At 51.4% G+C, this 15,039-nt stretch overlaps 1 protein-coding gene across 1 annotated transcript; it reads left to right on the plus strand.

Moving 5' to 3' along the window:
* Window positions 1-7,532: 7,532 nt before the first annotated feature.
* On the plus strand, window positions 7,533-14,490 carry LOC104262788 (synaptotagmin-2-like). Its single transcript, XM_009819259.2, has 4 exons — window positions 7,533-8,138; window positions 10,561-10,680; window positions 11,717-11,822; window positions 14,189-14,490. The coding sequence occupies exons 1-4, from the start codon at window positions 7,533-7,535 to the stop codon at window positions 14,488-14,490; spliced, it is 1,134 nt and encodes a 377-aa protein (XP_009817561.2).
* The last annotated feature ends 549 nt before the right edge of the window (window positions 14,491-15,039 follow it).

Raw genomic sequence — 15,039 nt, forward strand, 5'->3', positions numbered from 1 at the left:
TCATTTATCCTGTGCATTTTATGGGCTTGCAGAGCTGGGAGGACTTCACATACCAATACGGATTGGTTTCACCAAGAGCAGCAAGGCATTATAAATGCTCTCCTACAAGCGTCTAGGAGCTCAGTCTTTCTCCTTCATGTCCTGCCCAGTGCCTGCTGGGCGTCTCCTGGGAGCTGCAAGGGATCTCGGTGTGGACCAGCTCTCCCCGTGAGCCTGACAGCCAGATTTTCCAAGCGGGCACCCAAAACACCAACCCTCCGCAGTTTTTCTGGAGTTAATTAAGGAGCAGCCTCTCCACCGCATTGTTCCCCATGTACACCCTGTTCTGAGCCGGCTTCGCCAATATTGGCTCCTGCCTTGCTGCGCAGGGTGGTAACCTGTTTTTCTAGTACAGCAAACCAATCTCTTACCAGGTCGGTGGTGGCGTGGCGTGCGTATGCTCTCGGAGGGCTCCCAAGGACCTGCTTTTACACCGTTTCTGAAGGTACGATTTTTGTTTAAGTTGCCCACTGTTGAGTTAGGCACCTGGGAGGAACTGGGAAGGGGATCCTCATGGTTTTGCAGGGAAATACGATGATGTCCCCAGCCTGCGGGACCCTGGCAGGGCTCTTGGTGCTCTAGTAGGGCAGCCGAGCTCCTTCTGGGGTTGCCTCTCATGGGGCTGCAGTGCTTTTGGAGGGGGGCTTGGGAAAAGAGGAGAAGGGTGAGGTGTTTTCTGATACTGGCAGAGTTGCAAACGTACGTGTGCAGGAGCGCCTGGTCTGCTGTAGGCTGTCATTCACAGGACGGGGAAGAAGCAACAGCCCAGTTTAGGTGACAGGGCCATGGGGAAGACAGGGAGATGCACGTGCAGTGTCAAGCCTGTCCTGTCCCTGGTGTGTGACAGCAGGGAAGTTGCTCACATTAGTGTGGTCTGGCTCGCTGAGCGATGCTGGGGCAGCGGCTGTCTTTATACCAGACCTACTGCAAGGGGAAGCCGACTTTAACCAAGGTCCGTGAGTACGGGGGTAGGCGTGATGGTTACGGAGGCATTCAACCGCACTCTGTGCTCTTATTTAAATATCTGCTATGTAATTCAGATGCAGGTTCTTAAAAGTAACTTCTCTCAGGTGAATGACAGCCACTTAACGAGTTTGTCTGAAAACGTGAGTGTTGGTGACGATTAACGTTAGGAGGCATTTCTAGGACAAGCCAGTGAGTGCACGGGTCTGCTGTTGCTCCCTCGCTCACTCGTGCCCTTCAAGGGAGCAGGCAAGACTCCTCTGCCTTCAGGATGTTATTGCAGGAGGACGTCAGGCTCCAGTTGGTAACGCCGAGGTGTCCTTGGCTCACAGATTCTCCGAAATCCCCCCGTCCTGATGAGAGCCCTCTCTGCACTGGCAGCAATGCACTGTTCCCCTTACTGATGCGATGGTACGCTCGGCTCGATTACTATTTCCCTTCCTTGAGACAGACATCCAACACTTCAACCTCCCTGTTGCTGCGTGAGCTGAGAGCACGCCCAAGGATCACCGATGTGTGAGGCTTTGGGCAGCCGTCGGTACCGGTGGCTTTGTACCTGCTGGGTGAGCACAGAGTCATTCTGGGCACTTGTATAGGCAAAATCTGACTATACATTCTTTGCCTGGAGGTTTTGGGCGTCTGCTAGTGGAGGGAGGCTCAGATTCATAAGCACAAGTGTAAGGACTGGTCAACACAGGAGGAGGTGGCGTTGTAAGGCCCCCTCCTCGGGAGAAGCTTTGCTAGTCTAAAGATAGTATCTCGCTGCAGGTTAGCAGGGAGTTAAATTTCTTGGGCAGTCTTAAAAGCTCCTCTTAGTCCCGTTTTTTGTCAGGAAGCAAATTATTGGGAAGTGTTTAATCAGACTAAGGTTTCACCCACGGAAGGATATTTCTGTCAGTCACCGCCCCTTCTTTGCTATCGCTTCAGCTCCAGCAGCAATTGCTGGTGGTGTGTTTCGCAGTGCCCCAGCAGTTGCATGGGGTTCTGCACCAAGGGTACAGATAACGCAGGCAGTGATGAGAAATCATAGAAGGAAAGAGCTGATATGAACATCGCCTTGTTCTGAGGTGAAGAAATCATGAATATTCAGGGCTTCTGTGCAGGAAGTTTGACTAAACTGATTGCTGCTTTAAAGCTTGTTTTGGGATGCGTAAACCAGCAGCAATCCCTTGGAACAGCTCTTATCTGAAGCTGGGCACTGTTTCTTGGCTGCTCTTGTTTGCTAGAGGTGGGTAAAATGTTTGCTCCCCTGGCAAGATTAGTGTTTTAATCCCACCTTAAGCAATCAAAAAAGAAAGCCAGCAAATGCTACTGCTTACCAGAGCTTTATTGTGAATGGGTGTAAGGGCATGGACAGGAAGGGCTGCTGGTACACCAGCTCCCCATCCCTTCTCCTTTCCAGTTGGATTCATCCTCTCCTGAAAAGGGTGATAAAGCCCTTAAGCGACTCTTATCCTGAGGGCACTGGGTGAATCCCTTCCTCCAGTCCTCATTTTGATTACTCAGGCTAAGCAATGATGAAAGGCTATGCCAAGCCGTAGTCCAACAGACCATCACTCCTCTTGGAGCAAAGCAACACAGACAGAAGCCCAAACTAAGCTGCTGCTTCTTCCTAGGACTGTCAGGTTCCTTCCAGGGGCAGGTGACAAATTGTCCAGATCCCTTTCTCCAAATTTCCAGAGATTTTCCCTTGTCTCCCGTTACAGAGACCCATCAGGCTCTCACACCTGCCCAACAGGTCAACAAGTGGGCGCCCCGACCCTGCTTCTCCCTGTCTCTCCTCCTTTTCCCCGTGTCTCCTTTGCCTGCCTTAGACCTCCCAGAGTTGCTGTACAAAGTGCAGCTCCCCGAGTGTTTTGCTGCCTGAACAGGTCTGCAAATGAGTGGCTGTTTACTGCAGGCACAGCTGAAAGGAAGGCTCCAAAACCTCCTGATCCGAGGAAGCTGCCTGCTAAGCCAACAGCTTCATGACTACTGACCAGCACATTTCTCATCAGCACAGTAGGTGAGTCAAACTCGTGAACTCCCAGATGCCAATGTCATCACAGCAACCCAGCCTGGCGCCCATCCCATAACCCTGCAAAGGGTTTTCTTTCGATCAAACCCAACAAGCCAGATCCAGTGAACCAGAACGACTTGGCCCTTGGTAGTGCAAACTCATGGTTGCAGGGAAGAGCAGGATAAGGCTCAGGGAAAGGGAACAAAATTGGGAAGAGCTCTGGAGCAACTTCTGTCGGAGGAATGACTGGCTGAGCTCGGACTGCCCAGCCTGGGAAAGGGTGGCGGAGGGACAGGGGAGAGGTCTGACATCAGGAGTGTCTGGAAAGGGTGGCTCTCTGCTCTTCTCTTTCCAGTTCACGATCTAGGCAACGACACAGTAAGCCACCATGTGAGAAACCAGCTAACTAAATGAGATGATAGTTCTTTTGTTGGGTGGGACAACTTCTTGGTAGAGGATACTGTGGAAGCTAGCATCTGACACAGCTTAAAAAGGCAATTGGATGAATAAATGGAAATAAAAACATCCACTGAGGCTTATCAGAAGCAAGTAAGACCTTTAGCTGTATACTGCAGGAGGCTGGAGGAACATTTTGGGGGGGAAGTATCGTTGGGTGCTTACCCCAGTCTTATATTGTCCCCGAGCATCTGCTGTCAGGCATTGGCAGAAGACAATAAGCAGAAGGGCAAGTAACCAGGAGGCAGCCAGCAGTTGTGAAGCAGTGGTATATGGAGGGCAAGGAAGCAGGCTGAAAAAAAAAAACATTTGCGGGAAAATCACAGGTGCAGCACATTTCTAGTGGCCTTTCATCCGGGAAGACCGTGAGCTGCTTTGTGAATTGCTCGGGACAAAAGCAGGGCAATCCAGGAGACGCCTGTCTGCGTGGCAATGATGAGAACAGATCTATGATAATGTGGTACTGTGAGCACAAGCACAGGTAAATAACATTACTGAGAAGTCCCTGTGAGGGCAACAAGACTAATTCTGTATGTATGGGGCTGAGCTGCAGTTTGTCTACGTATACAGACCTTTTCCTGCTTGGCTCGTACAACGTGACGAGGCAACGCTGAGCCCTTTCTTCTCTCTCTCTCAGAGGAACAAGACATGATACAGAAGAGCTCTGTCACGCTCTACTTGCACAGCTTACAGATGCCCTTTTCCAATACCTGGAAGTATGGGATCTTGGCATTAGCCATCCTCTTGCTCCTGGTAGCCCTGGCTATCTTAAGTTGCCAGATGTGTCAGCTCCAGAAACGTAACAGGACTGGAAAAAGTAAGTATCAGGCTACAGTGCTCAGCAGCCACTGGGAGCCTGCGTTTCTGCTGCCCTTTCCTCTCAACAAGCATCTTCCACCCTGGGCCAAACACAGGAGCTCAGCTTTTATGCTTCCAGCTGCCACCATTTCTGTCCTGGTCACTCTGTGGCAAGCTGCATGTCCATGATCTCCATTGAGATGGAGATCTTAACATCTCAAGGGGGATGTTAACCTCCCCTCAATAAGGGAGCAGGTTCCTCCTCTTAAAATGAAGTTAGCTCTATGTGCGAGAAGACAAGAGGTGGGAAACTGGGGCAGGTCGCCTCTCCTGGTTGTTACCTGCAAGGGGAAGAAACAAGGCACACATTACAGGATCCCACAAGCACGTCCTGCCCGTACAGTCGTAGCCTCGCTACAAGCCAGCTGCTTCTTCACCGGGCCAGACACATAAGCATGGCTTCCTCTGTCCTCTCCAGCTTAACTGTTATCTCACGCCCCAGGTGATACCAGGCTCACCAACTCTTCCTCGCTCTCCACAGTTCTTCCCAGCCTCCTGTCACCCAGCCTCAGCAACCCCACTCTGCCTGGATGGCTTTTACAAAAGAAAAAATAAAATAAAATAAAAAAATTAAAATAAAATAAAATAAAATAAAATAAAGTAAAATAAAATAATTAAATTAAATTAAATTAAATTAAATTAATTATCTCTCGCACTTGCTTCTTCCTCCTCCTCTCCTTCTCAGCTGTGCAAGGTCACGAGCTGTGACCATGGCTCGCCCCGCTTCTCTCGTCCAGAAGCATCAGGCCCCAGTGCCATCTGAGCACAGCTCGCTAGACTGCTCCAAGATGCATTTTTATTGTAAGCAGGTCGCAGGGCTGTCCCAGAAACTCTAAAGTATACGGTATTCACACCAGGTGGTCAGTGCCAGCACCTGCATGATGGCAATGTTAACACCGAACCCTTCAGCAGATGCCACTAACGAGGTCTTGCTGGTGACAACACTGTCCCTGCAGGAAGAGAGGTTGAGCGAGGCCATAGGATCCACTGTCCTCCTACCCGTGCCCCAGGTGTTGGGGGAAGAAACACTGCCCACTGAGCTGGGATCTTTCCCAGCTGGACTAACCCTTCCCTCCAGGACAGGGATATGCACGAACGGAAGCAAATGTAAGTGTGAGACCGTGTGACAGCGATGTGTGCACCCACTGCACTAATTTTTGGGGCACCCTATCTAAACTTTCTGCTTTCCAGAGACAGGATCCTCAGGGCTTTTTAAACTCTGGGCTCTCTAAAGGCTTTCACAAACTACCAAATAAAAATCCCACTCCAAGACTCTCATCACCATCATCTCCAAATGTCAGAATCTCCAAGCTGGATGGTGTTTACTCAGCTTTTCTTTATTCCCACAGAGAAGAGACGCCACAGCAAAGGCTGGCTTAGGATAAAGGCAGAGAATGGCATTTGGGGGAAGAAAACACCACCTCTTCTGCATGACACGGCTAAGCAGAGCAATGCTGATATCAAGGCAAGTACACTGAAGCTAGGGCAAAGTCAAGAGCCGTCCTCATTTTCAGAAACCCCACAGGGTCAAGCGATGAAATGATTGACAGTCTGGTAAAAAACAAGACCCAAAAACCTATGGCAAGAAAACATACAAAGAGAGGGACTCTCGGGCTGAAAGGAATGGAGGGAGAAACAAAGGAGAAGAGAAGAGAAGAGAAGAGAAGAGAAGAGAAGAGAAGAGAAGAGAAGAGAAGAGAAGAGAAGAGAAGAGAAGGGAAGGGAAGGGAAGGGAAGGGAAGGGAAGGGAAGGGAAGGGAAGGGAAGGGAAGGGAAGGGAAGGGAAGGGAAGGGAAGGGAAGGGAAGAGAAGAGAAGAGAAGAGAAGAGAAGAGAAGAGAAGAGAAGAGAAGGGAAGGGAAGGGAAGGGAAGGGAAGGGAAGGGAAGGGAAGGGAAGGGAAGGGAAGGGAAGGGAAGGGAAGGGAAGAGAAGAGAAGAGAAGAGAAGAGAAGAGAAGAGAAGAGAAGAGAAGAGAAGAGAAGAGAAGAGAAGAGAAGAGAAGAGAAGAATAGGATAGAATGGAATAGAATACAATACAGTACAATATATTCTATATAAAATAAAATATTGCTCTTCTACTTAAACAGAACCTCTTCACATGCGGTCACAGGGCCACGTGTGCACCAGGGCCACACGTCTGCTCGTCCCTGTGTCCCTGGCAGGACACAGAGACACACAACAGGGAAGTGGGGAGCAAAGCACTGATGCGTCAGGTCAGCAGCCAACCCCACCGCCGTGATTGTAGAGGTATTGCAGCCCACCCACAGCACCTGTGCACTCGGTTGCCATCCTCCGTTGCCCCTCAGCCTCCCAGAGGGTTCTAGAAGTAGCCTGGGTAAGTCCTGGATGGCAAATTCAGATTTTGACCTCTTCTGAAGGGGGCTGCTGGGATGCGCCAGCTCTTAGGGCCGCAAGCGAAAGAGAGCAGATAGATAGATGGGTATCCCAGTGTGTGACATGGACCTTTGCTCCTGCTTCCAGGCGCGTTAAGGAGAGTTGCAGAGCTTACGAAGTCTGTTGCTGAAGGAAGTGAAAACACTGGCAGAGCAATTCCTGGGGAAACTGTTGCAAAATCTCCCCTCTCACTTGATCAAAAGTTTGACTTCCACTTGCTTCTCCTTTAGCCGTCTCTTAAATTTTTATGGGAAAAAAGCAATCGCAAACCTTTCCCATCCCCTCTCCCTCCCCCATGACTGAAGAGACCCCGTTTCTTCTCCACCTCCAGCCTGCATCTCTGTTACTGTACGTGGTTTCCAGTAAGATGAATTCCTCAAGTTCCTGGAGACGTCCCACAGCTGGCCAGGGCTGACTGCGAGGGGGAAGCCCAGGCACGCAGCCCTGCCGCGCAGCGCTGGGGCCGGGGCAGAGCCGGCTCGGCGACAGGAGAGAGGAGCCGGCACCAAAATACCACCGGCAGCTGCGAAGTACAAAATGGCTATTAGAGGGTTGCAGCTGCTCGTCTCTAATTAAGAGAAGAGCCAACGCCAGAAAGAAAAGCACAGTGAGAGGGGGGAAAAAAGGCTGAAAGAGAGCCCGTCCTGCACGACCAGGGGCGAGGAAAGCAGCTGGTTTGGCGTGCTCGCTCTCCCTCCTGCAGCAGAGCTGTCGGGCTCTGCTGTGTGTTTCCCTCGCTGCCCGGCCCGAGCTTACCCGTGGCTCCCCAGCGAGGCCGGGCCCTTTCCAGCCTTGCCTTCCCCACGGCCTGAACCAGGACTCGATGTGCCAGGGAGCCGACCTGCCGGGAGAGGGGAGCGCGCCGGGCGCTGGGGTACCGCAGAAGCCCTCACGGGTCCCCTGGCTCTACCGCAAAGGCACCAGGTCTAAACACACCTTCTTCTCTTCCTACCGTCGTAGGAACAGGAGGGAAGTTCCACACCACCAGACTGTAAAAGACCCATCTCTCTTTGCCTCTTGTCCTCATTTTCCTCAGGTGGAGGTGCTGCGAACTGAGCTGGGCGAGCGCTGCGCCTGTCTCCTCTCCTCCTCCAGCAGGACCGAGGACATCAGCAGCACGAGCAGCGATTCGGGGCTCCTGCCCCGCTCCCGGGGCACGCTGAAGTTCTCCCTCCTCTACTGCAGAGAGCGATGCGAGCTGCTTTTGACCGACCTGGAGGCCCGGGGGCTGCCTGGCCGTGGGTGTGCTGAGTCCGCCATCCGGGTCCGACTGCTGAGGCAGGTCCCATCCCACATCCCCGGGCTCCAGTGCGTGGTCCAGGAGTGGCGAAGCCAGGTGGTGAAGAACTGCAGCAGGCCAGCCTTTGGGGACCACTTTGTCTGCTCCCTGCAGGATGCCGAGGTAGAGAAGAGCACCCTGAAGCTGGAGGTGAGAAGGGGTGCTAGCTCAGCAGACGTAAAGAAGGGTACCTTGACCAGAGAAGAAATGTGTAACAGCTTCTGGAGATGTTTCCTTCTCTTACCCCTCCGAGGGACATAGAGGGGGTTAGTCACCAGGTCCTCTCAGAGCACAGCCAGCCGGGAGGTTGGCCCTTTGGCCACACGGGTAAGACCAAGATTGACAATTACCATCAGCAGCACCCAGAAGGTTAGCGTGTCCAAAGAAGGGTGACGAAGCTGGTGAGGGGTCTGGAGCACAAGTCTGATGAGGAGCAGCTGAGGGAGCTGGGGTTGTTCAGCCTGGAGAAGAGGAGGCTGAGGGGAGACCTCATCGCTCTCTACAACTACCTGAAAGGGGGTTGTGGTGAGGTGGGTGTTGGTCTCTTCTCCCAAGTGACAAGTGATAGGACAAGAGGAAATGGCCTCAAGTTGTGCCAGGGGAGGTTCAGGCTGGATATTAGGAAAAATGTCTTCACTGAGAGAGTGGTGAAGCATTGGAAGAGGCTGCCCAGGGAGGTGGTGGAGTCACCATCCCTGGAGGTGTTCAAGGAATGTGTGGACGAGGCATTGTGGGACATGGTTTAATGGGCATGGTGGGGTTGGGTTGATGGTTGGACTTGATGATCTTACAGGTCTTTTCCAACCTTAGTGATTCTGTGATTCTGTGAAAGCCTAGAACCCCTAAAACACTTTACCTTTCAAAGGGTGTCCTACTAATTTCTCAGGTGTTTTATTTTTGGGCTCTGCAGTATTGATGTGGGGGGGGATTTGATTTCCCCGAACTCTGTTTCCCGGTGCTCTGTGTTGTCCCGTCCCTTGCCACAGGCATTCCCTGTGGAAATATGCTTGGATGCACGGTCCTGCAGCAGGATGCGGCATAGAAACCGAGGCCTGGGGTAAATGTGTGGGGCTGCAGTGAGTGAGCTGAGGGATATCGTACAGTGCAGGGAGAGCAGAGCTAGCTCTAATGGAGACAACACGGTGAGCAGAAGCAGCCTACGACTACTGTTAGCCTCTTTTCCCTAACTCTTTGTTACTCTCGTTTGGCTGCTGCTGACCTGCCTCATCTAGAGCTCGTTTGGGTCTAGCTGCAGGTGTGACACTGCAGATCTACCTGTGAATGCCCAGGGATTTTAAATGTACACCGTGCCCTGGCAACAGATAGCTGTGAGACATCCTCTAGGCTGGGATGGATTTGAGACGTGGGCTGAGGGGACAGCAGTGAAGACATTACTGGTGAAATACACAGCAGACAGGTCATTTTCCAACCAACTGTTCCCTGTGAATGATCTGCAGACACCACGAGCTAGCAGTAAGAAAGGGCATGAAGCTGAAGTCTTGGTACTTTGAACCCCTTGTCTCATTACACCGTGGTGCCCAGGAGCTCGGCTGGAGGCAGAGGGAAGTGGATCACCTGGAAATCTGGAGCTGCACTAACAGCAGAATGAAGTACCACAGAGTTGGTCTCAAGGTGTTAGCTATAGGTGTAACCACTCAGGGATAGACGGCTTTCCCGGGGACACGTAATCCTTTAATGGTCTCTGGCAGGTTTTACTCCCTCCCAGGAGCAGCCGGCAATTGCTATTTCAAAAGACATCAGTAGACTAGACGGCTTGTACGTCTCAACCTGAATCGTGATTTCCCATGTGTTGCTACAGATCTCGTGTTCCTTGACAAGTGTCCGGTTGCACGTCTCTTCAAAGCCCCTTTGATCTGGCCATTAAGTTTTCCTGTGGTAGCCAGCAGCAAAGCCAGGGAGCTTAGACCAGACGCGGGAAATGGCCACATGCTGGAGAGCCGCATGCTGGAGAAACAGCTGTGGAGGGGAGACACAAAGAGGGGACTGAAGCCTTGTGTGAGCACCCGCAGTGACGGCCCCGAACTGCCATGATGCAAGTGTGGGCAGCTGGCAGAGGACATGGCCCTTGTGCAAGGGGATTCCAGCACCCGCCTGCTCCTCCGGCCAGCCCTGGCAGGGATCAAACCTTGCACGGAGGAAAGGCAGGACTCAGCAAGATCAGAGGGGCCGTGGCCTTCACACAGCCTGGTCAAGCTGGTCTGAGAAAGGGGACAGGGCAAGGTGATGCCGCTTGATGTTCCTGTAGGCAGATGTCCAAGAACAATAGGGCATTAGCAGAGATGGAAGCATAGCAGAAGTTTTTTCAGGTGATACCACTGAAAGAAGCATCTGAATTTTACTCCTTGGCATGGGCCGCCTTTGCTATCATGACAGCCCAATCATGACCCCCTAAAAAGCCCATGGGTGAGAATGGAAACACATGAAAACAGGCCCTAAAGGCAGGTAGCTCCCCTTGAGTGAGGTTCAGCTGCGGTCCATGTGGATGCACTTGTGGCACAGCTCCATCCTGCACCTCACCCCCATGGACACGCTTTTTCTCTCTCTCCCACAGGTTCAACGGTTCGACAAATACTCCAGAAACTCTGCACTGGGGGAAGTCAGGGTCACCCTGAGCGAGCTAAAGGCCTCCCAAAGCTTGGTCTTCTGTGAAGAGCTGCAGAAGACTACAAAGGTGATGAGTCTATCACATGGCCTTGCCCTGTGTGCCCACACAGTGGCCAGGGAGCTGCATCTCAACACAGCCATCCCTTCATTTTATTAATGAAAAATCCCCACCCTGCATCCTTGGGGACCATCTGTGCGATATTCACGGTAGCAGATCCCTTCTGCTCCCAGCACACTCCTCAGGTAGGATCTGTAGGAAGATAGGGCTTTGCAGGGATGGAGTCTGGAATTGCATCTTAAAGGTGACATCTCCAGGAAGGGTGAAGGCATATTGGTGACCAAGCTTATGTTGCAGCACCTTCTCCACCCACAGAGACAAGAGTTTGCTGTGCATTACACTGGTGGCCATTTCGTTTGTTTAAATAGACTGATGGCCCAAAATGAAGACCAGTGATGTGTTCCAATAAGGAATTAATAGCGATTTTAAAATGTTAGAGGTCTATTTTAAGGGGTTACTAACGACAGTAGTGTATTTTATAACAGAGAACAAGTGGCATCTCAAGTCCAGCAACCTGAACCATTAACTGTTTGTAAGGAACATCTATTCATTCCTTATACGTGGGAAGTTGATGTAAAATGTGAGCAACATGGCAAAGTCTACAGCCTGCAGGGCCGTAAGAATTAGTGCTTTAGTACCATAAAATTCACACAGATGCACGTGGATGTAGTCTGTACCGTACTACCTCGTGCAGACATGTTTGATTGGACTCAAAACTCAGAAGACATCCTTACGTCCAGGTTATCCAGACACAGGAGAACAGGGACTCTTCTGTTCCTTTCTTGGAGAAAGGGAAACTACCACGCTGAACAAATAAAGAGCAGATGCTGGCAATTGTTAAAAAGTTAAAAAGCCAAAATTCAGTCTCAAGAAAACCACTGAAGAGCAGGATATGGCCAGCATGCTGTGGTGGCCCTGCAGTCTCTGTTGCTGAGGCCCCAAGAGCACACTCATGAGCTGCAGGAAGGTTAACATGTGGCCTTGGTGGCTGCAGGGGTTGTTGCACTGGGTGTCTGCTCACCACGTGCCCATATGCCTTTCACAGGACGTCGTGGGAGAAGTGCTTGTGTCACTAAAGTGCCTCCCCATCTCTCAGAGGATAGAGGTCGGGCTGCTCAAGGCAAAAACTACATCCCCTCGAAGCACTGCAGGTAAGAGTAAGGGGTTTATATCTGCTCTTGTGGCTGCTCCAGTCTTTATTCTGCTGCCTGCTATCTTTATCTTTCCCACCCAGAGGGATGGGGAGGTGTTGGAGAGAAAGGTCCCTTGCATGCCCGTTGCACCCCGACAAGCGCTGCTGAATCAGCCCGTAAGCCTGTCTAGCCTAGGGACTGTCTCTGACACAGGACAAAGTAGTATGGAGAGAAGACAGCCGTGATACTCCCCCTCCGTACTCACCGTGCCTCTTCCAATTCACGCCTTGGAGATTTCTTGAGCTGGGGTTGGCTTCTGTGTATTTAGAAATCCCCAGTGGACTTCTCCTCCCTGCATTCCTCCTGTCTCCCCTTGAGTCCACGCTAACATTTAGCATTCACAGTGCCCTGTAGCAGGGACTTCCACGCCAGACTACACCTCTGTGAAGAACCGCCTTCCCTTGGTAGCCTTGACCTTGCTGCCTCCATCTGCTGCTCGCAAGAAAGCTGTCGCACTGCCCTGAGCTGCTGCACAGCCCCCAGCTCATCTCAGCAAGGCGGCCATCTGATCTTAGATCCCGTGAGTTTTGACATGGGAGCTGCTTTGGTTGGCTCATCACGCTAATGGAATGCCCAGCTACTTTTCTCAGGCGACGCCTTCAACTCCTCTTCCCTCTATCACAGGACCTGAATTCCATTTCTCTGCTCGGCAGAGACCTGAAGACCACACTTCATCGCAGTCCTGTTGCCCTCAGTATAGGACCAACTTGTTTTTCCTCTTGAGGATGCCCTGGGCTGGGGGCAGTGCAGAGATATTACAGTGCTCCTCGGGGATGGAACCAGAGCATCACTATCATCCTTCAATCTCCGCTGATGAGATGGCCCTCTGAGGCCACGGATGCTTGAGAGCAGCCTTAGAGATGCTCTGCATTGCAGATAAGCTGTAGACAGCTCCCTACCCTGAGAAGGCTGAGGTACAGCCACCTTTTTCTCCTGTAACCCAACATTTGACGCACAATGCAACAACACTTCCAATTTCGGGCCCTTGTGTTATGGGGGTTTCTCCCCTGCAACATCCAGCTAGTTGGAGGAACGGAGGGAAGGGAAGATCCGTCGCTTTTCCTTCTGTAGTGCTCAGCACGTAAAGAGCGAGAAGATAGGCAGCCCTTTTGCTCACCTCGCTTTGTGTCCTGCTCTCCCTCTTAGTTGTATGTCCAAGGTTTCCCCTTGGGACTGGGAAAAGCGCAGCAGACTCCAAATTCTTGAGCTGGTCTCTCCTGAGCTGAACTCTTCCCACAGCCTTAAATGCTCAAAAGATCTTCTCATCCGTCCCTCTAAAGCCACTCTTTTCCATTTCGCTAATCAAATACAGGCAAAGCAATCGCAAAGGCTCCTCTCTGTTGCTTCTTTCTGAGCTTTGCTGCAGGTGTTGGATTTAGCATAAGCGCTTACAGGGCTAATAGGAATAAATCCTTTCCTCCATCACCCTGTTTCTACTAACTTCAGAGCTTGTTCCACAACTACAGAGACTACTCTGAGGTAGTCCTTGTTAAATCATGCTCTACTATTATAGGATGGTGAGGTCCTACCAGGTCCTACTAGCTATGTACCTACCAAGATGCGATTGCCTTGGCCAAGTGGTCTGATTTCCAGCAGTACTGAAGCCAGCACAAGCTTCATTACTAGTTTTGAGAAATGTGGGATCGAGCCTGGAGAGTTGCAATATTCAGTTCTAATCAACACACAGCCCTTTTCCAGTATAACTTTTTCCAGCATGACATTTTGGGCCCCTCAGTACAAGAAGGACACTGAGGTGCTGGAGTGTGTCCAGAGAAGGGTGACGGAGCTGGTGAGGGGTCTGGAGCACAAGTCTGATGAGGAGCGGCTGAGGGAGCTGGGGTTGTTCAGTCTGGAGAAGAGGAGGCTGAGGGGAGACCTCATCGCTCTCTGCAACTACCTGAAAGGGGGTTGTGGTGAGGTGGGTGTTGGTCTCTTCTCCCAAGTGACGAGTGATAAGACAAGAGGAAATGGCCTCAAGTTGCACCAGGGGAGGTTTAGGCTGGATATTAGGAAAAACTTCTTCACTGAGAGAGTGGTGAAGCATTGGAAGAGGCTGCCCAGGGAGGTGGTGGAGTCACCATCCCTGGAGGTGTTCGAGGAACGTGTGGATGTGGCACTGTGGGACATGGTTGAGTGGGCATGGTGGGGTTGGGTTGATGGTTGGACTTGATGATCCTACAGGTCTTTTCCAACCTTAATGATTCTGTGATTCTGTGGTTCTGTGACTACCTTACGCAATATTACGTCTATATTTGAAATGCCCAGCTCTGGGACAGAGATAGATACCCCAACGTTTCGTTTCTCCTTTCTCTTCCCCATCCCAGATGTATACGCGAGGATAGATGTTTCCTGCAGACACCACAGAAAAAAGCACCAGAAGTCCAGGCCACGGGCCCACACACCGCTCATCATCTTCAACGAGACTTTCCTCTTCCACATGCCTGAGCCTCCAGCGTGGGACTGCACGGTCCTGGTCTCCATTTATGAAGTGGACTCAGACCCCAGGCATCTCGTTGGACAGGCCACCCTGGGGAAGAGAAGGGCGAACGCAGCAGCTGAGCACTGGGACCTCATGATAAAGTCCATCCAGCAGCCCGTAGCTCAATGGCACCCTCTGCTCATTTAGAGGAGATATCTTCCGCAGCAGTTGCACGTGGTGAATCTGGCCAGGTTTTCTTTCCCAAAGACAAGCCAAGGCAGCGCTTACCGCGGGTAAATCTAAAAAAAGATGGGTCAGAGCCTGAAATTCTTACTCCCTAAGACATGAACAGAGGTAACAATCTTTTGGCTTTCTCCCACTCCTGGCCGCTGCTCCTGGTAGGGAAAGGCTTTTTCGTCTTTGCTGATCCCATGTCATCTTTACGATAGCAGCAGGGTCTCAGCAGCGCCTTGAGCTGGAGAAGGTTTGTACCTACAGAAGGAAACAGAGCCTGCCCTGAAGCTCTCACTGTGAATAGACCAGAGGAAAAAGGGATGGGATGGAAGGAGGAGTCAATGATCCTATTTATAAGATAGAAAAGCACGAAAAGGTTAATTCATTTGTCTAAGCTCAAATGAGAAATGTGGCTGGGAGCTTGAATTCGTGTTGAGATCCTCTCCAGCACCTCAGAAAGCCGTCACTATCTTTTTCCTAGTAGCCTCCCAGGCTTGGCTTATTAGGACTTCCAAGTTTGTT

The sequence above is a fragment of the Gavia stellata genome, chromosome 17 (genome assembly GCF_030936135.1).
Source record: "Gavia stellata isolate bGavSte3 chromosome 17, bGavSte3.hap2, whole genome shotgun sequence".
Lineage (NCBI taxonomy): Eukaryota > Metazoa > Chordata > Aves > Gaviiformes > Gaviidae > Gavia > Gavia stellata.

What these genes read in the sequence shown, in the direction of transcription:
- LOC104262788 (XM_009819259.2), top strand. Translation starts at nt 7,533, where the DNA reads ATGTGCCAGGGAGCCGACCTGCCGGGAGAGGGGAGCGCGCCGGGCGCT. An exon ending in AGAGCACCCTGAAGCTGGAG is followed by an intron (nt 8,139 to 10,560) that starts GTGAGAAGGGGT and finishes TCTCTCCCACAG; the next exon opens with GTTCAACGGTTCGACAAATA. An exon ending in ATCCCCTCGAAGCACTGCAG is followed by an intron (nt 11,823 to 14,188) that starts GTAAGAGTAAGG and finishes TCCCCATCCCAG; the next exon opens with ATGTATACGCGAGGATAGAT.